Source organism: Falco punctatus (genome assembly GCF_963210335.1).
Source record: "Falco punctatus genome assembly, chromosome: 6".
Lineage (NCBI taxonomy): Eukaryota > Metazoa > Chordata > Aves > Falconiformes > Falconidae > Falco > Falco punctatus.
The window spans coordinates 20,118,928-20,141,889 of NC_137585.1; the positions used below are offsets into that span (position 1 = coordinate 20,118,928).

At 42.9% G+C, this 22,962-nt stretch overlaps 1 protein-coding gene across 2 annotated transcripts in view; it reads right to left on the reverse strand.

Annotated features, from left to right (window-relative positions):
- PDE3A (phosphodiesterase 3A) overlaps positions 1-22,648 on the reverse strand; it is a 270,061-nt gene extending 247,413 nt beyond the window's left edge. For both annotated transcript variants that reach the window (XM_080391144.1, XM_080391143.1), the window contains exon 1: positions 15,253-22,648. In XM_080391144.1, the coding sequence (XP_080247270.1) occupies positions 15,253-16,113 (861 nt within the window). In that variant the 5' untranslated portion in view covers positions 16,114-22,648. The remainder of the gene's footprint in view (positions 1-15,252) is intronic.
- Positions 22,649-22,962: the final 314 nt, after the last annotated feature.

Sequence of the window (22,962 nt, forward strand, 5' to 3'; positions counted from 1 at the left end):
ATTACATTAACAGTTTAAAGTAAAACAGAAATTGTTTCAATTACACATTCAACAGAAACAGGGAAGAAACAGTGTTCAGAATATTAGAAATAATTTCCAGGACAAAAAGTTCTACACACATGCAAAGAACACACAGAGGTATTTTCTTGGTAAAAGATTTTTGTAAATGTTATGTATTACAGCAAAAATGAAGATGAGTTTTCTAAGTAGAAAACCTTACTGCAGCTGCGCAGACAAGAGCGTGTGCTTTAGCATGCACAGAGTGGCACACGCACCTCTCCCACGGCCAGTATCAAAACTGCTATGAAGACCCTTTCATCTGACTGCTGGCAAGTCCTTCCTGACCGGCGCTGAGCTTGCTCTCCTGTTCTCGCGCATTGCATTTCAATACCCACCCCACCCCCCCCCCCACCCCCCCCCCCCGAGCTGAACTGGATTAAGACTGAAGGATGTTTTCTTTCCAGCAATATGATAGAGGGACTTCTGCTGCCAACAACAAATGTGAAATAAGAGTGCTGGGTGTGCCAAGCAGGGCACTGCTCTCGGGAGCCTTGACAGCAATAGCAGTGATCCCATGAGACTCTCAGAGCTAAAGGCTAGGTAAAATGAATATATATACACAGGACAGAACAAACCCACAATGCTCAATTAGTTGCTTTCTGTTTCCACACAGCTGAATCAAAACAAAGGACTTCACCAGAACCACCTACCATAAAGCCCATTATGAACAGCTGGACCTCTGCTATGAAGTTCAGGCCCCGGCTCTTTAAAAGTCTGGGTAGATTTTAGATCCAAGTACCAAAATACTGAATTATGATTTCACATCTTTGTTACAGTATCTTTCCAGCCATCACACACTGTAGGTGAAAAATATTTCCCCTTCTTTGTAAACTGCTTTGATTAAGAGCATCACATAACATCTAGGGATATTTGGTGGCAGGGAAAGATTGCACAGCAAGGCTACCACTACATCTCTGCTGAGAAACAAGGCAAGACATCTGAAACAAGGAGAGACATCTGTTTTACATTGTCTTTGAAATAATTAACTGATTTGTGCGTTACCAAAGTGAAAATTAATTTTATTCTACTGTGAGAAAGTTTGGGAAAAGTGGAAGTCTTTAGTAATCTTTAAAAGGGGAAAAAAAAAAAAAAGTAGTCAAGATTAGGCCAGACAAAGAGCCAGTTCCCACAAAAGGAATGATGGAGCTGTGCCAAATGCTTCTAAGAACAGACCATTTTTTGGTTGTTTATTTGAAGCCAAATTTCTTATGCCTTCATTCTCTCTTTTATGGGTATTAATAAGATTTCCACATAAATCTGTCTCTACTTAGTCATCTTCACCACTGTCAGACTTCAGAGTCCTTCATGAGGAAGGACTGCCAACACAAATGTTTATGATGTCACACAAGCTGCACTATCACTCCAGCCATCACTCAGAACAAACAGTTCCAAAAGGTGAAAGGCCAGTACAGTCTATAGAAAGAAAAGGATTTTTTTTAAAAAAAAAATAATATATATATATATAAAATTAGAATTAAGAGACTCTGAGAAAAGAAGGAGAGGGGATATAACAGTGGTCATCAACTAAAAGCATTTCTTGATTTGATGTTAACAAATGAAAAACCAGCGAGCATCTTTCTCTAGTTCATATACATTCTTAAGACAGACTTCACACACTAACTGGAGATTTTACCTGTGCTTATCTGAAACAGACTTTCTTTGATTCTTCTTCTGTTTATTTTATAAGTCCTTCATGTTCATATCACATATTGTGACCAGTGCATATCTGTCACTGATGTATGGAAATTTCCTCCAAGGCACCAACAAATTTTTGCATTCAGACTTTTGCATTTAGAGTCAGGTAACCCTACCATCCCTTAAAATGTGAGACAGCATCTCCATAGATTCAAACTCATTGACAGATCTCTCTGGCTCAGCAAACAAACATCCACCTCCCCAAAACATGCAAAGTAAACCAAAACAACAAAGAAAAAAAGAAAAAAATAATCACCAGATGCTCTTGAATCTGGTTGAAGGCAAAAAAATTGAGAAGAATTAAGGAAAAAATGTATCACCAGACAAAACTGCAGTGTTTCTTGGGCGTCAGTCACAGACAGTCTGAAACAAATCTAACCCACCTTTCTCACATGTGGAAGCAGAACCAAGTGCCCAAAGCCCACCCTTAATTTGTTTGGCCTGCCTTTCATGAAAGAGGAAAGGGGTTTCAGATTTGCTGGGCTAGAAGATAGGGAATGATGGAGGAATAATCAGCTCACTGATGTAAACATTCCTAGATCAAAAAGGAACGTTTGACCATTCAGAAGGGTGGCACTACGGAAGCTGTTAACTCAAAGCATGTGGGCATCAATATCATAACATTTCTCCTACGTTTGCTTTTTATTAAATAAACACATCTAAGAAGTTAGCTATATAAAATTTCATTAAAAACATCTGAGATTGCAAATTCAGGCATTCAAAAGATAGTATACAACATAATCATACTTACAAACACTGATTCACTGTTTTAGATAGCAGTCCATTAAGATCCCAGGAAAGATAGGAAGCAACTTTCTGGGCTATCAAGTTTCTGCCTAAAGTTCTCATCTCCTTAACCTGCTATTATGAATGATTAAGACAATCTGATCGTTACTTTCATCTCAGTTCTAAAAACCTTAACCAAATAAAAGACCCAGAGGCCCTTAGGCCAAGTTCTCATGAGTACACTGAATGACTGTGAAGGAAGATGTTTTGTCACTACTCCCACTAGCTGAGGATTTTTTGCACTGGGTTTTTAAGTGCATGTCAGTAAATTTTGCAATACAATGACTTCAGTTTAAAAATCAACATTTTCCTCAGATCATGTTTCCACTTCCATTTGAGAAGAGACAATATATAAAGCAAATCAGAACGTGAAATAAGCACATATATTTGCAGCTGCAAATTCCCCCCCATTAAGGCGTTGTACTCATTCATGGCTAAGAATTTTAGAACTTCTAATCAAAGATCAGTTGTACTTTCCAAAAGAATAATACAATCTAAAGATATAAAACTGACAGCATGTCCTGGCATGAACACTGAATTTAAAATTCTGGATTTCCAAAAAGTCTGCTCACATGGCAGATCACAGCCCAAGTCAAGAAATCTTAAGGTGAACCCTCAGAATCTTCTCTCTTGCCTATGTGTAATACAAAAGAAAAAGAAAACTCTAGACCCCAGGATGATGACAGCTAAAATACTGGAATGAAAAACATTGAATCTATCCTTCAGTCACTGCAGTCCACAAGTATGAACCATTCATCAACCCTAAATAAGAACATCACATGTTTTAGGACTAGATTTAAACACCACACACAGCAGAAGAGAAAGCTGAAATAAAGATTGGATAGATTTAAGAGGAAGGATACAGACAATCTCTCTTTACTACTTCACTTTAAAAAGTTCAAGAACTCTCTAAGAAACATTCAGGTTTGCCATCTCTCTCTGTCTCACCACGTCACATGTATCCAGAAAGCTACATTTTGGTATCCTAAATTTCATTTAAGCCCCAGTGCCTTGTATTTCCTTTTAGCTGGCTGTGATGCTAAAGGTCCCTCACCAAGAGGCAACAACAGGCTCGGACCCTCAAGCAGAATTTATGTTGGAATATGTGCCTTAGTTCTGGCACCCCAGTCCATCTAATTGTTGTGCTACTATCCCCTGCTCCTCTATTACACCACTTGACACAGACATGGGAAGCTTAGTAAGAATTAGCATTTTGTACTCTGCAACTCAGAAGTCAGTTTTCAGTATCAGTATGGCACAGACAGTATTTCTCTTTGCCACTTAACAGATTTCTTAGTACTGTCTCTGTAATGAGGCACATACAGAGCCAGTGCTGCCTAAAATAAATAGTACACACCGTTAGTATACCTGCTTGTTTCTGGGCAGTGTGCTTCTCCACAAGCCAGAGGAAAGACAAATGCTCTGCAAATCTGAGTAGAAGTCCTTTACTGGCAAGGGTAGGGCTCCCCTTCCACCCTCAGCCCCCTTTTAACTTCTGAATCTCAGCACACAAGAAGTACAGCATTAAATCCTTTAATAGAAAATGTTTATTCATTTGCAGTTTTGTGTAATCAGTAGACAATTATGACTGCATTTAAGAATGGCACTCGCATATGAATTAAGCTGGTCTTAAAACAAAAACCTCAGTAATGGCATATGAATAACATTGCAACATTTCACCTCATTCAGAATTCAGGATCAACAGAAATGCAGCACATTTCAGGGAACCGTCATAATAAATAAATTTTCAAAACTGTCTTAGTAAATAACAAATACTAAGTAGTCCACAGCTTCCCTGAGAATAGGTACATAGCAGCAATAACATATATATTACACATAACATAACATATTTTACAAGCTAAAGCTCATCATTCTTGTCTGTAAAAATTCACGTCACCTATTAATTTCAACTGGTCTTATCACACGTCTAATCAGCCAGAGCTCCACGCTGAACAAACGCCTATTTATGCCCACAAGAATGACACTGGCTCAGGAGGCACAAGGAACTTAGTGGCTCCTCCTGCCGAGCCAGCCCCCAAGCTCCACGTCACAGCTAAAACCAGTGGGAAGCCAGCCTAGACACCAGAGATACCATGTTAAGCGCCTACATGGCTTTGCACCTCTAGGATAGAGTTGTAGCACCAATTTCAAATTGAATATTGGAACAGGCGTTTATAAGGCACAAGTATTCCTTTGCTGATCAAAATTACTACTCAAGTATTTATGAATAAAAGAAGAAAAATTTTGCAGAAATTAGCACACATTAGCAAGTCAGGAAAGAAAGAGAAAGGTTAAAACTATAACAAATTGGAAGTCAAGCAATGGTTACAGAGGCTGGCATATGCCTACCTGTAGAGACATCAAAAAATATTATTAAATATCCAGAAAGAATAGTGTCGTACATAACTCAGGCTGCAGATGTGCTGTCAGGATCAAATGAAGAATTCCATCCCCCTAGGCTACACAATACTAACTTGAGTGTGTACATACATACACACATGGATAATATACACACACCAAGATACATGTATGTGTGCACACACATCTATAAAAACATGCTACAAGGTCTCAGGTCACATTTCAAGCAGCACAGCCAACAGCAGGTCTGAATTACTTTCTTTAAAATAATAAAGAGAATAGTTAGGTGCTTAAAAAACAAAACCAAAAAACCTCACCCCAAAATAGAAAATAACAAAAAACCCCAAACAAGCAAACAACCAACCCCAAAACAAAAATAACAAAAAACCAATCCGCTCTGCAGATCTCTGTATGGGAACACACCCTACTCCTGCACTAATGATTTAATGAAAGGATCAGCCTGTTACCCTGGGAGGACTGAGCACTCCCAATTCCCACTGAAGTCTGTGGAGGCAGGGAGGAGATTATCAGAACAAAAAGTAGATAAGAAAAATAGTACTTTTAAAAAAAACTTGTCTTGTACAACATAATTTTTAAAATATCGGTGAATGACCTCCAGAAGCTAAAGGTATTCACTGTCTTAGAAGAGTAACATGCAGAGCTACATCTCAGCGCAAGTATTCCTGTAACGATCCCACTGACAGACTCAAAGTATAACTCCAGCCACATGTGAAATATCTTATCAATTATCTTGCCATTATAAATGCACCCAAACACACTTGAGTTCCCTATCAACACAAAATACAGCGATCAGACCTTGTAAAGAGTAACCTGTGGTTAGCATCACCAGTAAAACTGATGAGAAATGCACCTTAGAACTCTACCAGCATCCAACTCTTTTTTGCCCCCCACCAAACGAGTATCAGAGGAAGGACTTCACTCTCACCAGCATAGAAATAGCCCTCTCTGCACTGGAGAGTGTGGGTATGTGGTGAGAATGAAGCAGCATAGTTTACTCTGCAAGGAAACCCAAGTTAGATCTGTTAGCTGGTGAGCTCTAACAGGCAAGAAGGAACAGAAAGAAAGAAGGAAGGAAAAGAATAATAATAATAATAATAATTTAAATAGCATAATGTTTATAATCTCATAATAGAAGTACTTGAAACTGCATAATCAGAGGCAAGGGTGGACAGCAAGTAAGACAAAGGTTGTGCCGCCCTTTTTAGTCTACATTTTTGCACAGAAGTCGGCACATTTCTACTGCTGTCATTTCACGTGAGATATAATGCATGAACATAGACAGCGCTTCACAAAACCAACAGGCAACAAAAAGCTTGAGTACACGTATCTAGATTATTGCTCATAGAAGTGGAGAAAAAATTGCTTGGATGTAGCTTCTCAATCCATGCATCCCCCTTTTAGCCCATCACTCTGGCCACTTCAGTGGCCCCACATTCTCATTTTAAGGTAAATTTGGATTTGTCTGGTTTTGCTAAGGATCAATATTTTTATATGTAACATAACTAACAAAACATATTAATGTTCTGCCTCTCTTCCGTGGCATTACTTACAAACATACATTAGTTTATTTAAAACTGTATAGCAAAAATAAGTGCAAAAGACTAGCAAAAGTATCTGTAGTCCAGGGTGAGGAACAACTTAGGTTACTGCTGGTGCTGTGGCTGCAACTTCAGAGATGCTAGCAAGGTATCATCAACCTTCTGGGAGAGTAATAATTTTCAAAAAACAATTTAAAAAAACCCAGTTTAACTAAATTCTTTCCTCTTCTGGAATTTATTTCACAAACATTCTTATGGACAAATTTACACAAACATCAGTCAGAAGGACGCTGCTCAGAATAAGTAATGTTTCATTTTGAGGTTTAGTAATAATTGTTCCCCTACATGATCATCATTTACACAGAGAAAACCAGTCTGCAAGCTTATCCAAAGAAACAAGAAGTTTTGTTAAAGCAAAAAGTAAAACCAACAGCCATCAGTGACTTGATCCTCAAAACACAGCAAGTGATACAGCTATCCCGCAGACATAATCATATTCATATTTCACACAACTTTTAATGTAGCTGAGATATTTCTAAAAGGGCCAACCAGTCTAAGAGGAATGGTTGTTTCTCAAACCATCACCAGGGTCTGCCTCAGGAGTTCAGCAACCATACAGTATTAGGCAGACAAAATCCTGTTAGAAATATTTAATGATGCAGAATATGATTTTACCTTATTTTAAAACTCAAACCAAAGCATAAATTCTTACTACAAAACAAAGCCAACTTAAGCAACCTATAAAATACAAAAGGCAGGTAAGTCACTTTAAACCTGCATAATTATTTCACTGGTGGGTTAGGGGCATTAGGGAAGCTCAGAGCATAGCTGAGGCCATTTCTGGTATGTGGAAGTTTTGTATTTTTCCAGCCTTATCCATGGGGAGAGGGAGAACCTTTAGCTGCATTGATGCTCATAAATATCTTCTTCCTAATTGTCTTCAGTAGTTAATTGTAGTAAAAATACAAATACAGTCCTGCAGCCATAGGTCCTGGTCAGTGGATACTTCAGATAAAACAGTATGGTCACTAAAGCATACCACAACAGAGTAACCAACTGGGAAATTTCTTCCTAACTAGTATCATATTTAAAGAAAAAAATTAAAAAAAATAAAAAGGTAAGCCAGTTTTTCTAATCCTTAACCTACCTGGCATAAGAAATCTCTAAACTTCAATAAATAATAAATAAAAATGTCTAAAGATTTTAGAAATAGTTTCACTCATACCTTGTGACAGACGTATGTTCCATGATCTATCTCACACATCCAGACTTCTTCCTACCAGTTTAAAACTAAAGGATTAGGGTTTGTTTTATTTGTTGTTAGGGGTTTTTTAGGGGTGGGTGGGTGGAGGGATATTTTGGGGTTGGTTGTGAGCAGGGGTGATTCTCTTTTTTTTTTCCAATTCTCTTCTAATCCTCCATGTTAAGGAAAATACCTGTTCAGTACCCCTCAGACAGATGTGCTCTTACATATCTTTCCAGTCTCATCTTATATGAAGATCAGAAGTTTGGGCTATCTGTGGACCCCAGCCATTCATTGTGGCCGACCAAAACTCAACACAGCACTTCATATCAGAACATCACTAACCTAATTCCTAATTTCACTATAATACTTCACACACACAGACTAGCACTGCCAGCCGACAGAAAGTATTTTTCCTAACAAGCTCCAAAATTAACAGTGCAATTTCACCAAGCAACAGTAACTAAAGTCTTTATAAAGACTGAAGTCTTTATAACCAACATCTTTCCCGCACCTTTTGTTCACCAACCATTAAGGTGGCGTTAGGAAACTATGTTTCCTGTGTTCAACAGTAACGAAGGACCATTTATCTCATCAGCACATTCTGCCATTGCACCTTTCCTGTGGTGTTTCCCATTTTAATTATAAATAGTTATATATGTGAATAGAGTAATGAGGTGCCACAATACATAAAGCAATGGTGATTTAATTTGTTTTTCTGGATTCTTGATGGATCCCAAGGCAGTTCCTTTGTACCATGATCTTCAGTTACACTCACAATGGGCTTTTCGAAGGGCAAAACCCACTAGTGCTTTTCTTCCAATTTTTTTTTTTTAATTTTCATTTTGTTAGTGCACCCAAAGAGCTCAGATTAGAGAAGCAGAGTCTTCTGCTGCAGGTTTGTTGATCTGCCTCAACCTCATTGCGCCGATGTCGGCGTTCCACTAAAGGCAAAACATTTCAGCTGCCACCGGTAAACCGAAGCGAAGGGACACGAGAAGTGAGAAACGCAGCTAGAAGCGCTGTGGGTAGACAGGAAAAAGCTAAATAAGAAAAAAAAAAAAAAAAAAAAAAAAAAACACCAAAAAAAAAAACAAACCCAAAAAAAAAGGGCTCAGTTAAGTACCACGGACAGATTTTGTTTATTGTGTTTTTAGCTGCTCGGGCAGGCGGGGGCCGGCGCAGAACAGGGGCTCTCGTGCCCCCTAGGGGTCCGGCCCCGCCAGCGCCGCCGCCCGCCGGGCAGGGGTGGGTGCCTAACGCTGCCGTAGCATCACCGTAACAATAATTAATAATAACGATAATAATAGGGTTGTAACAATCACATACAACCACACAGAGGGAGAAGAAAAGGAGCTCAAACTCTTCATTTAAAAAAAAAAAAAAAAAAAAAAAAAAAAGACTTGATGAAGGGGTATAGCACATCGTCCTCTCCCAATCTCATTTAATCTCCCAGCAGCTCTGAAAGAAAAACACTGATATTCCCCACAAGTTAAAACTTGGACAGGCATCATATTTAATGTTAGGGAGTTTTTTTGATGCTTTTTCTCAAATCATTGGACCGATGCAGACAACTCCTGACGCTGCCACTGTACTTGCAGCAGGGCTTAGAGCAAGTCAATTTGGGGGAAATAAAACACCCACAACCCAGCCAGAAACCTGAAAAACTACACAGTCCAAATGAGAAGTATTTATTTCTGAGCGATGCGCTGAGTAACACAGGAGAGACTTTGAGGAAAGGGTTTGGTAATTCATTGAGAAACTTTTTCAAAGCCAAGCAGAGAAGAAAAAATGTGCACAAAGAAAAAACTGACTTCCACTTTGTTATCTGAATCTTTACATATATTTCCTTATCTGTCAAGTGGTACGCTACAAGCTGTACATCTCTCATTAGATTACCTAAGTAAATCACAGCAACTGGCTCAAAGCTTTAACTGCAGCAGTGTTCTTTTTATCCTCAAACCATTTAGGATGCAGTCAGCTCACCCTCATTTTGAACCCTGCCGTTTTCAGGCTCCAGAAGCCAGCAACCTTTCCACTTCCAGGCTGTATTTTTCTTTTTTAAAATATATTACTCTTCTTTAAAGAAAAAAGTCCAAGCAATATTCCTTCAATTTGCAAAATACAGCTATGTTTCAGTCTCTTGCAAAAAAAGAGCTGGAATGTAAGCACACTAACAGCAGATTAGGACAAATTCATACAAATGTCACAGTTAATGTCCAAAACATCATGTGTCACTGTTTTTCCCCTCCAACCCCCAACAAGCTTCTCAAAACACATTTCATACACAGGGTCACTGTTCTGGCTGTTTATTTAATTAACATGACAACCCAGCATACACAGGATTTCTTTCAGTTCCTCAGCTTTGCATTTTCACACTTCAGGCAGAAAGAGCAGAAAGTCACTACTGTATTTTACTTTTTCCCCCCAGTATGCCACAATATATATTTCTTGATTTAACCAATTGGTTTAGAATCTATTTTTGTCAATCACGGGAGTTTCAACAGCAGTTTTTACATTTTTGTGAGGTTGAAAGAAAAAAGAAAAAAAAAATCTAAGTAGAGCGGGTTTGTGTAAATGAAGCCATGCAAAAGAAAATAAAGTATTACATCTGGAATCCCTGGGTGATTTTTCCTGGAGCCTTACTTAAATATTTTACACGGTTGCGTTTCAGCAAGTCACCAGATGACATAACTTCTCAGTATTGCTCAGTTTCTAGCGACCTAAATGGTAACGCCAGTAAATCTTATCCAAGTAATTACAGCTCAATAAAGCTTATTAGCAGAAGGAGGTATGTGGTATATAACAGCGCATGTCTAATAGGAGACATGACTTTGACATACATAAAATTAAATATCTAAATTTAATCTGCCTTCTCTTCTCCAAAATTTTAAATCTGTGTATCCTGCACTCTGTACTCTCCTATTTTCAGGCCAGAGAGTAAGATACATAATATTAAATATTGGTTATAATATAAAGATACCTCTGTCCTTTTTTCAGGGCAGAATGACAGAGAACCAGGAAAGGGTGGGAAGCAATGTATTCCTGGCACTTAAAGCTCTCACTCACACAATGAGAAGAACAGAAAAAGCCTTAATTTTCGCTTGAAAAAAAAACCAACAAATACATTTCTTTTTCTCCTCAGTTTCTTAGATCTTATCGCTGAAGAGACATCTTTGACCACGTTATGTGAACTGTTACAGTATTGTCTTCTCAACTCCACAAACAGGCAGTGATAACAACAGTCCCGGCTCACAACTTTCCCAGGCTACAGACTGGGAACAGGCAGAGTCACCGTTCAGAGCACCACAAAAAATGGTCAAATCGAGCAAAACCCCCTCCACTGCCACTGGAGGAAGACAGAGGGGTCTGGCAGCAACATTATTTACCTGAAAAACTAACTTTTTGAAAGAAGAAGCAGGCAGGGAAAGATGTGGCAGCACGAAACAGCTACCAAGTCTGAAACCAATTAAAAGTAGTAGGTGACAGACCCTCAGATGTCCCTCAGTAAGGCAAACGGCCTTCTACTTCTCCAACTGCTTGAAAGGAAGAAAAGAGCAAAGAGAAAGAAGGAAGGAAAGTGGGTAGAAAACCTCTCTGCCCCAGGAGCCAGAGGACACAGATGGAAGTTTGCAGATGGAGCTGCCTGCCCAGCAGCTGGAGACATCAAAGCTGCAGGAGAATCTCCTCCGTCCTGATGCTGCCTCCTGCACCGATCAGGGCTTTTCAGCAGGGCAAGACTCAGCATGCTCCTTGTGAGCTCTTTCTCATACGGGGTTGTGTCACCCACTGGGGTTTAGAACCCTGATAGTACTTCAAAACCTGAGGTATGCTGTACCTGCGACAGTCTTCTGACTAAGGAAAAAAGAAATGTAAAAAGGCAAAGCAAATTCAACTACTTGCAGTAGCTGCTCTAGCTTATTTAATACACACTTGTAATAAATCCAAGTCAGCTGAAAACTTCCCATTCCCCTCAAACAAAACAAATAACAAGCAAGGCTTAAAAGCAAAATTGGGAGTCATAGGTTAAATTGTCCAGCTACTGTCTCCTGTGGAGTATTTTACTCACCAAGGCGAAATTATCACTTTGGACTGTTGTATGTCAAGATTAACACACACAGATCCGAGGCACAGGGTCCACAACACATGGGCCATATAATATTTTAAATGGGAAACACCAAGACATAGAACACATTTCTGCTTCTCCACTCAATCTCCTCTCCACACTAAAAGCTAAAAAGAAACTCCAAAAGCCATCATCTCGGTGGTACTTGTGCACTTACTGAAGAAAAAAAAAAAGAAAAAGAAAAAAGCACCTTTGTTCATTCATTCACGGTGTTATCCATCCATTCACAATTTCTCTCTGCAGCCTCTTTTAAAACTGGGTGAGCAAACCCTCAAGGAGCTGAGCATCCTCAGCCAGCATCGATGAAATCACAGGGAGACAACACTCAGCTGGGAGCAGGATCAGGCTATTACAGAGCATACATTTCTCAATGAGATCTATGCACTTGCCAGACTGGAAGCTTTTAATCCAAAGAATTCGCAGAAGTTGAGAAAGAGAGAACATATACAAAAATCAATCACAAAAACTGAATTAAAGGAAAAATTAGTAAAGAACACTTTTAGCAACAAAAGAAGGCTGTATCTTGGTGTGGTTTGATTTTGGATAGTGGCTCTTTTTTTTTTTTTTTTTTTTAAATGAAACAGGTTTCCTTTTTAAATTCTTTTTGGAACTGATAAGCAACTAAGACAAGATGTTTCTACAGAAGGAATAATTCATGCCATACACACTTCCAGCTACTCCTACCACAGATTAAATAGAAGTACACTTTCAATTTTAAATATGTTAATTCCTCTATCTGTGATGTTAGTTTGCAGTTCCTGGTTCTGTCCTTTATATCATAAGGCCACATAGATTCTGTTCTGTATTCTAGTAAGGAAAAATTCAGATTATAACTGAGACGCGTCTGACTAAAAAAAAAAATAAATTCAGAAATTCCAACTTTCACAGAACCTCATATTAACGCAAATAGTCACATAAGTTGGGAATCACACTCTGGAAAAATAAAAGCTCAGTTAAATGCTCAGCAACAGAAAAGATTACACGAAAGACAACAGGAAACATCTCTAAAACTGCGCCTAATGTTACTCATCAAATAAAAGTATGTATTTCAAAGTGATAAAGTAGATCCATTTCCTGATGAAAATTATTGGCAGCTCCCAGATATATTAATAAGCTATCTTTCAGACCAGAAACGTTCAGGGGATGTTTTTTTAAAAACAGGGGGTGAGGGAAGGCCTGGTTTTGTTTATAAAGCCCTCATCTCTATTTTTAACATGTTATATTTAAAAACTGTCTAAAAGAGAAACATTTACCTATGGTTTCTTTAAGTCTATAGGGAGCTGATTTTTGCTATAAACACAAACTTTGTTTGCTGTAAGGGTCCCACTTCTCCCAGCATTTCTGCAAGGTCTTTACAGAGCTTTGTTTCAGCTTTTCCATTTTTCTATCTTGCTAACATTTATTTAAGAGCATAACTTTTAGGGAGGGAAGTTTGCATACACACAGCCACATTGTGCTAATAAATATATATATATGTAAAAAAAAGACAGACAAAAAGTCTCCCCAAACTCGAAAGTAGTCATCCATTTCTAATCACGCAGTGACACAAGCAATAACAGATCTCGCTATTGATTAATAGTGAGTGAGAACAAAAGAAAGTGAAATTTGCCAAAATCCTGCAGCGGCTAAACGGAACAGTCACCAGCTAACTTCAGTCCAGCTCCAAAGCTAGGAAGCGGGAACTGCTCGGGGCAAAGCTGACCACTGTCCCCAGGTAACACACCACTGGGAGGGGAAAAGAAATCTACCTTGTTAACCACCGCCAGTTTAACATTCTAGTATATATAGGTGGTGTGAATTCCCACCACAAGAAAAGAGAAGGGCATGATCACAAACTAGTGAACCCTATCTCTGAAAGATCACATTGAGAGATGTTAACTAAAAAGCTGGTTTTATTTGAAGTGTGACAATGAGTGGAAATATGTTTAAAATCTTACAAATTATTAATGTTCGAAACCACCAGAAATGCCTAGCGTCACCAAGTAAGCTTGAACAGTTTTAATTTCTTGCCTTAGATACTGCATTTACAAATTATTCTTATGCCCTTCCCTCTCTTAGTCCCTATTAAAGTCAGAAGCAGGTCAGCTTTCTAATTTTTCACACTGTATTTGCCTGGACATCGTGGTAAATATTTATTGGATCTAAACAAAAATGTTAAATAAATAAGTACGTTTGTTGTAAAGTAAGCCTCAAGTACATAAGGTTGTCAGGCCCTCTTCTAGAAAATGTCACAACCAACCACAAAGGGATGTAATCAAACCATTTCCAGAAACAAACTAGCCACCCACACCATATGGTTAGATTCCATTACTTGGAAAATACTTAACTGCTTATCCAGCAAGCAACCTGAAAGAAAACCTTTGGCGTACAGCAATACGCTTCAGCTGACCACAGTGCAGAGAGTAGTTTTCAATACTAATTGAAAAAGAAGGCTTAAGACTGTTTGCCACTTATTTTCCCCCTGGTATCCCTTGCCAGCAAGGGTTGCACTGACTGTCAATATGCCCAGTAGCGCTCGACCCATCGAATGATTCTTTTGTGGGGCGATCTTAAATCTCCAACAAATTGAGAAAACGCTTTGAGCGCAGAACTAAGCCGACCTTGCATCTGTAGCAGGGCTCTATACAGCTGTGCAGTAAAGATAATGGTGTGTGTTGTTTCTTTTTCCTTTTTTTTTCTTTTTCCTTTTTTTTTTTCTTTTTCCTTGAGGTGTGCATTTAAAAGAACGCATCGCTGGCAACATAGTAAGTTTCACTCGTTCATTCAAATCACGGCCTCTTAAAGGAAACAAAGTTGAGATAAATGGCGTGTGCCTCGCACCGGTTCCCACAGCCGCGGCAGCTATTGATTGCAGCACAGGGCAGCCTCGGGGAGGCAAAGTGCAAAGATGAGCACCGCGCCGTGCGGGCCAGCCTCTGAGGACACGCTATCGCCCTGATAAGGGACTTCTCCCACCCAGGACAAGCTGCTCGGTTCACACACACACACACCCACCCCTTTAAAGCAAGTTTAATAGGGCTAAGCTACCGTTCCAGGAAACTACAGGTCTGAAAAAGCGAGGCTCGTAAGTGATGCTGGGAAACCTGAGGGCAGTTTCCCACCAGCTCCGAGAGCCAGGCGAGCACCGTCCGCCTCGACCTTCTGCCAGGCTTAAGGGAAGCGAGGGCCGGTGATGGCTGTAAAAGAAAAGCAAACCCCGAGCTCTCTCCCTGTCAGGCGGGGTCCGGAAAGCCCCGCTGCCCCCCGGCCCCTGCCCTGCCCCGGCCCGGGGCGGCCGTCCGGGGTCCTCCGCGCCGGGGAAAGCCCGCACCGCGCTCGGCCGCCGCGGCCGGGAGCGCACGGCTCTCCGCGCCTCCGTCGCCGGCCGGAGCCCCTCCCGGTACCGGCAAAGTTTGGGACCCGTCCCCTGCGAGCCCCTGCCCTACCTGCTCCCGGGGGATGCAAGGCAGCGAGGTCCGCCTGTGGGTCTTGCTGCTGCCGCCGCCGCCGCCCGACATCTCGGGGGAGATCATGGAGCTGGACCGCCGCCGCCGCCTGAGCACCGGGGCTTCGTCCGCGGCCGGGGGGGCGGCGGGAGGCTCCGCCAGCGGGGCGGCCCGCCGCGGGGGCCAGAGCCGGTCGGCGTAGCCGGCCAGGAGGATGCCCAGCAGCCCCAGCAGGTAGGCCAGGTAGGGCCGCCAGGACGCCGGGACCCTCTCCAAGGCGACGAGGGACGTGGTCCTGGCCGCACTAGTCACGGCGAGCATGAGGACGCCCTGCCTCAGCTTCAGCACCAGCCATGTCACGGCGGCCAGGCAGCTCAGCACCACCCCCGTGGCGGCGAGGGAGAGCAAGTGATCCTCCCCCGCCGCCAGCGCCGTCTGCGCCACCGCTTCCCCCCCGCAGCAGGCGGCCAGCAGCAGCGCCGCCGTCCGCGGCCGCACGCCGCCGCGCAGCAGGTACCGGCCCGCGCCGAAGAAGGCGCCGGCCAGCCCCAGGGGCACGGCGCCGGGGGGCAGCCAGCCCCAGCCCCGCGGCCCCGCGCCGCCCTCCGCCGCCAGCTCCCGGCCGCGCTCCCCCCGCACCAGCCTCACCACCAGGGCCAGCAGCACGGAGAGGGAGCCGGCGCACAGCGCCGAGGAAAGTTTCCGGCGGCGCCAGGTCTCTCGCAGCGGAGGCAGCGCAGCCCGGGAGGCCGGCCCCCCCTCCGCCGCCGCCCCGCCGCCGCCCCGCGGGGTGCCGGGCTGCCGCCCCGCCGGCGAGGAGCGCCCGCTGCAGCCCGGGCTGCGCGCCCCGCCGCCGGCCATGGCCTCGACGGGCCTCCCCGCGCACCTCCCGCGGCGCCCCCCCGCCCCCGGGGCTTATTCCCGGGCGGGCAGGGGCCGGGAGCGACCCCCGCGGCGGCGGTCAGAGGCGGGCGGGCGGGGGGCGGGGGGCCGGGGGCGCTCCCCGCCGCAGCGCCAGCATTTCCTGCGGAGCTCGCCCCCCGCTCGCCTCCTCCCCGGGAGCCCAGAACCGCGCATGAAGGGCTGGGAGCGCCTCGCCTCCTCCGCGACCACCTCGGACTGGGGGGGGGGGGGGGGGCAGCAGCAAATTAATTTTTTTTTTAAAAAGTGCAAGAGAGGGACAGACGCGGAGAAGTCCTAAACGGTGTAGGAAAGGCCGCGGGGGGGGGGGACGACGACGACCGGCAGCGCGGGGGCGGCAGCTGTACCACCTCAGAAGCGCTGCTTATTTTCTAGGCCATCAGTTCCCTCACTGCTCCCGGCGGAGAGGGGGGGGAGCGGGGGAGCGGTGGCGCTGCCCGCCGGAGGGTCCGTGCCCGGCCCGCGGCTGCCTCGGCCCTGGGGGTCCCGGCCGTGCCCCGTGGAAGGAGCCTCCCGGCCACTGCGGACAGCGGGGAGGGAGGAATGACACCCCACCCCACCCCACCCCCAAAAAAAAAAAAAAAGAAAAAAGAAAAAGAGAGGTCCCAGAAAAATCGCAAATAAAAGGCCAGAGGAGCCCGGGGCAGAAGTTGCGAAGTCCTGCCGGGAGGGCGAGGGAGAGATCCGCGGGAGGGACTTGGAGGAGGGAGGCTGCTTGGGAAGAGGGGAAGAGAGAAAAGGGAAGCGTTCCCCTCCTGAACGCTGCTGGGATAGTCCTTCAGTTTTGCCCGGAAAAACCGAGTGCTGAGCGCCCCCCGCCCCCAGCCGGGAGAGCAGGCTGCCGAAAGCCCAGGAGCAGACCCGGACAGCACCACGAACCGACACAGGGCAGCGCGGGGGGCTGGAGGCGATAACCAAACGGGAGGCAGCCGGGGAAGGGGGGGGCTTGCCACCTTCAGAAGGGCCGGACAGGCTCCTGGGGAAGGGCTGCCCGCCCCCGGCGCGGGGGAGACTCCGCGCTCCCCACCGGGGGGTCGCCGGGGCGCGCCCCGTGTCCCCCCGCCGGAGCCGGCGGTGCCACCCGGGCGGCGCAGCTCTCTGCCACCGGGCGCTGGCGGCCAAGGCATAAATCCGCCTGTCAGGGAGGGGGCAATTACGAGGCCGTAAAAAAGTCAGAAAGATGGATGTTTATGAATGATCATTACTATTTTTGCTGTTGGTTTAATGGGAAGCCCCGACTGGAATCCCTAAGCCAGCGGGCTACGGTGCTCTGAAGCGCTGTGAATTTCTAGGCTGCGGCTCCACCCAAAGTCCGCTGTTCCCCTCCTCCCAACCTGCCTCCCCCCGCAGGGCTGCTCCCACTGGGATCGGCAGCGGTGGGGGGGATGCGGCCCCGACCCTGACACCTAGGCTGCCGAAGTTTGCTCTTGCACGAGTGGAATCAGTTGCAGACGGAAAGCCCTGTAAGACTTATTCTTAAAGCCCCAGGTCCCACCGAAGGGCACGGAGTAACATATTTAGCACACATAATCATAAAAATCACAGAAAAATACAACCATCATCTGTGAAGTTACAGAACATTAGAAGTCAGGAAATGAACAGATTAGAAAACAGAATTTCCCAGCCCTCTTCCCCCTCACACATCCACAAATCACTACTTTGAGACAGATTTATAGCTTTTATGTATTTATTGGTCTATCTATCTGAGTATCACATCTATCATCCAGGATCTAAGTATCTGAGATGGTGCATTAGTGAAGCATGTTTTGGATTTTTACTAGAAATGGGTCATAAAAACTGAGTATGTTTTTAAATTATAGTTTTCCAGCCTAACTATTATGGAATATGGATTTATTAGTCATTTTTATGTTTGAAGCTTAGTTTGAAAACAACTTAGATATTGTTAGCAAAGTTTGGCTCTGAGGAATGGAAAGCCTCTGGGTTTTTTAAAGGTTAAGGGTCCGGATTAAGAACAGCTGGAAAGGTTTACAGTTTATGCTGGTGAGACAGCAATCAGCAGGTTGCCATACACACCTAGAAAAACATAGCTGGGTTCCACCTACCCCAAGCATCAACATCACAGAGGCAGAATCAGGGCCCAGATAGACATCACCATACGACTCCTAACTCCTTTTCAGCTTTTTATAAATAAGGTGCATCTCTTGGGTGATTTCAAGTCTAAAGGCACCCAAACAGAGTGCAAATAAATTGATACTGCAATACTGGATGACAACACATGCAACAGTTGCAATTCAGATCGATCAGACCTTTGACCTAATCCTTGCTACCAAGTACCATTCACGTACATCTTAATTTATCTCCGCTTTGTTAGTTTACAATTAGATTTATTGATATCAGAAATGTTGATACTTTAAGTACAGTCATAAAAATAAATATATAAAAAAAAGCAGAACTAGAGGAATGAACACTCCCTACCTTTATTTTTTGCCACACACTCTCTTTAAATGTATATTACTTACATAGATCAAAGCAGAAAATGGTGTATAATCTTAATTCCTTAAGATGAAACAGGAATTACTCACTTTATATTAAAGCAACAGCATTTTTTTTTTTTTTGGTTGGACAGATTCTAGGTTAATGTAAGGAAATTTATATTCTTTGTAACAGCTGTTATAATAATGGCTTGAGCCTAATAGTGAAGGTTTTTTTTCAACAGTGTTTCAAACTTATTAAGTGATCGATAACGATTTCTGAGCTCTCCTTGCCTGGATCTCTGAGGTTACCGTGAGCCCAGCTGGCAAAGCTGAGTTTATGGGTGTTAGACTTCACTGACGACGAGGGCTGAAGCTGGCAACTGTAAGCCGGAGACAGCATCTTTCTGGCCTCACATGAAATGAGCTAGACCTCGTCAAGCCATCTGCTGCTTTCCGCTCTGAAATATACAAAAGAAAGTCAAGTTTTGATTGTTTTTTCCTGATATCTTGATTCTCACATCAGTGACCTTTTAGATAACATGATGAAAGCCAAAGCTTACAAAGCCAACTTTGGCAGCTAGCACAAACTTGATAATCTCTAGATTTCCTAGAAGCACAACTCAGACTCCTGCCAATTCTTTCTTCTGAGTACTGAGGCTGTATATTGAGCAGTACTGAAAGCTGAACTTCGCTGTGTTCTCTACCACGTGTGAGTTGATAAAATTACTTCTTCATGTTTCTGAATTAAAAAACGCAATTGTATCTTCTTCATCTATGGATTATCTAAGGGTGTTTTAAGCATTTAAGTTGTGAAGATCTTTAACAAAAAGGCAGCAGTTATGTAATTTTGGCATCTCCGACAAAACCAGTACAAGGTGGGAGAAGGTGGTAGGTGATGAGCCAAACAGAAAGTGAGTTTCACAGAAGATGAGAAATGCTGACCATTTAGGAGACCTCCCATGCAGAGACACACGAAAAGAAAGGGGGGAGCGTGTTGGTGTTAGTTCATTCTTCAGGATATAATTGCACCAGACTGGGCTGTCTACAGGTGATAGGTACCTCTTAAACAGTATGTTAAACATCCAGTTACAGTCATCTGAAAATCCTGTGTTCCTTCTCTAGTAAAGAGAAATCTTGGGAAGGTGGGCTCTACTCCTGCAATAAGCGAAACTTCACTGAAATTCCAGGGATGTAGGCTTTTCAGCACTTGCAGCATCAGGCTCCTTTTGATGAATAGACATTTGTAATAACCCAAAGAAGCTGGGAACCATTACATACGATAAGGTCATTTTACAAGTGTGCTGGAGCAGTATCAGCCACTCACCAAAGAAACCGTCACTTGCAGAAGATTATGCTGTAGTGAAAACCTAGCAATTCCCTTCTGTTTTCCATTTGGAGGGCAATCTTCCATGGTAATGGTCGAGATTTCTTAGAGACTTCAGAGGAGACAAACCTGGGAAGTGTCATGGTTACCATCAAAGAAAGATCTGGAAGAAAATAAAGGTAAGCATCCAATTAGGTAAGAAAGTCAAAATGGATTTGCCTGAAAATCCAGATTTACTCTGGACAGCAAACAGCAAGAGAAGGAAGGAGATTTTGGACAGTTGACTGTTCCCCAAGACCTAATTGTCTGTCTCAAAATCACTTCATCCTTAGTAATCATGGGCTCTGCTGTCATTTCTTGATAAAGCTACCTATCTTTTCTCCAAAGTTAAATGGTAAATTAGTGGACAAGATTAAATGCCTTTTATTCATTACCATGTCCAGCAGGTCGTACTCCTATCTAATCCACTCAAGGGACTTACCGTGAAGCATCCGTGCAGAACACATGATTCTTCATGTAAATAGGGAAACAATGGTTTCCCTGACCATTAAGGAAAGGAGGAAAGATTTAATAACGGAACTGCTTAGCCCAGCTATACAGATCAGAGAGCCATCCTTGTGTTTGGTTTGTGCACACTTCCCTACGGCCTTTTGTCATACCACTGCTGGTTTGCGGTCACAGTAAGTGGGCCACAGCTGATCTGGGAAACCACAATAAATATATGTATACAGGGCTGTATCCCTTAACATGTTACATGGCCTGTCCTCTCAAAGAGTTACAACAAAATGAAAGTCCCAAATAGTGCAGAAATGCTGTAATTAAGCTGAAGTAAGAAGAGGCTCTTCTGGGGCTAAAGAATCAATAGAGAAAACCACGCAAATTCCACACCATGTCACACTGGAGAGTAACATGGGAAGAAGGCAAAATAGAGATGGTCTCCATAACTTGTTCATCTAGTTTTATCTGTATCGCTCTTGGTCTATACTTGAGGTGATTATTCACACATTTTGATAATTTTTCTCTCTTCTTTATTCCTTGTAATTTATCTTTTCTCACGTTCTTATGACCTTGCACAATGCGTATGGATAATTCTATATGAATAATTCTATATGAATTGTTATAATTGCACTGAATATTAGTTTACTGAATAAAGTTAAGTTTGCCTAATTTCTGAAAAACACTGTGATTAAAACCTGTACATGATGGTAATGTTCTGGACTCTATTGACACTTTTCTATATATAGAACCTCAAATTATTTTACAAACATTAATGAATAATTCGCACCACCTCTGTTTAAGTCATCTAAATCCTCAGAAGTTTAGGTGATGACCAGTAGGTTGCATGAAAAATTTATAGATGTCTCTCTACTGAAGCACTTAAAAATATGCTTAAACATGAACATTTTTCTAACTTCAGTAGGATTTCACAAAGAATATCACATGAAATTCAGTTTAAAGTTTTGAAAATTATAAATTTGTCATGTAAATCTGTAAGTATCCAGATTATTACACAGTAAAGGATTTTATCATGTGAGTTGTCTCAATGACTTTGAAAGTGAATGTGGCATTGAAACATATTTACCATGTGAATTAGATTAATTTTTATAACATTTTTCAGCAGGGAAATAGTAAATAATGTTATACTGGGTTTGAGTGCAAGCATACTCACAACACCCACACTACATCTGCTCCATTTAATTCCCATTTTCAAAGTCTTCTTCATAATGGGATGACTGAGCTATCTAATGAACAAAAATGAAGTCCTATATTGTGGAGAGCATCTATTTGATGACAAGTACCTTAATCAAATTTATTCATTTATGAAAATTTCCATTGCCTTTCTTAGTGTGTGTAGAAAGAATTAGGATTACTGTATTAGGAAAACAACTACAATATTCATGCATTGTAAAGACTGGGCTGTGATTCAGATTTTGCTGAAGTACAGAAGTGAACTTTTCAGTCTCTGAAAGTCTATTATAGTTTCATTAGAGACATTTAAGAAAGCACAGACTTTATATTTCAAAATAAGTACTATTCAGAAATGAATTGATTACTTTTAGCTTACAAGAATGGTCATGCTATAATGAAAGAGTAAAATTCTGATTTTGGGAAGGAAAGGGTGTGACTGGAGCCTTTTGTAAGGTATCTTTTGTACTTTTTGTCTAATACTTTTTGTCCATATATCTTTTGTCAATACACACGTATGGAATATTACCAGTGAAGGTAATGCATCCTGGCGCCAGGGAGCTGCTTACAAGGTTGAGGTGATGTATTCAGGGGTTTCTTCCCTGTTTTAAATAAAAACCTCCATCTAGTTTTAACTGCAGGGCTGTCAAAGATTGTTCATCATGGATGTAATTTTATACAGCTATTAAAAATCCAGTGTATTCAATGATGGCCATGAAAGGAAACTAGTTTTCAAAGAGTTATAACATTTTGTCACAACTGAGAGTTCACATTTTGCGTAGGTTTTTACTGTAATGTTGAACTGGTCTACAGAACATTGATCACCTGTGCTTATGCCTATGTATATAAACAATACCTTGTAAACATACTCTTCTGGAACAGGGCATGTTTACCTTCCATATACAAACAAGTCATAGAGCAAGTAGAGCTATAAGAAAATGAGATATACCAAGGCAGGTAGAAATCCTTCAAAGGAGTGGCTGATACCCCAGCAGGCTGCGCTGCCATTCAGCAAGACCTGGACAGGCTGGAGAGCCTAATGGAAGTTGAATGAAGGCAAGTGTAGGGTCCTGCACCTGGGGAGGAACAGCCCCTGGCCCCCATACATGCTGGGGGCTGCCCTGCTGGGAGGCAGCTCTGAGGAGAAGGCCCTGGCAGCTGCGGTGGGCAGCACGTTCCCCTCGAGCCAGCTGTGTGCCCGTGTGGCCACGAATGCCAGTGGGATCCCGGGGTGCATTAGGAGAAGCGTGGCCAGCAGGTCACAGGAGGAGATCCTCACCCTCCACTCTACCCTGGTGAGGCCACATCTGGAGAGCTGTGTCCAGTTCTGGGCTTCCCAGTTCA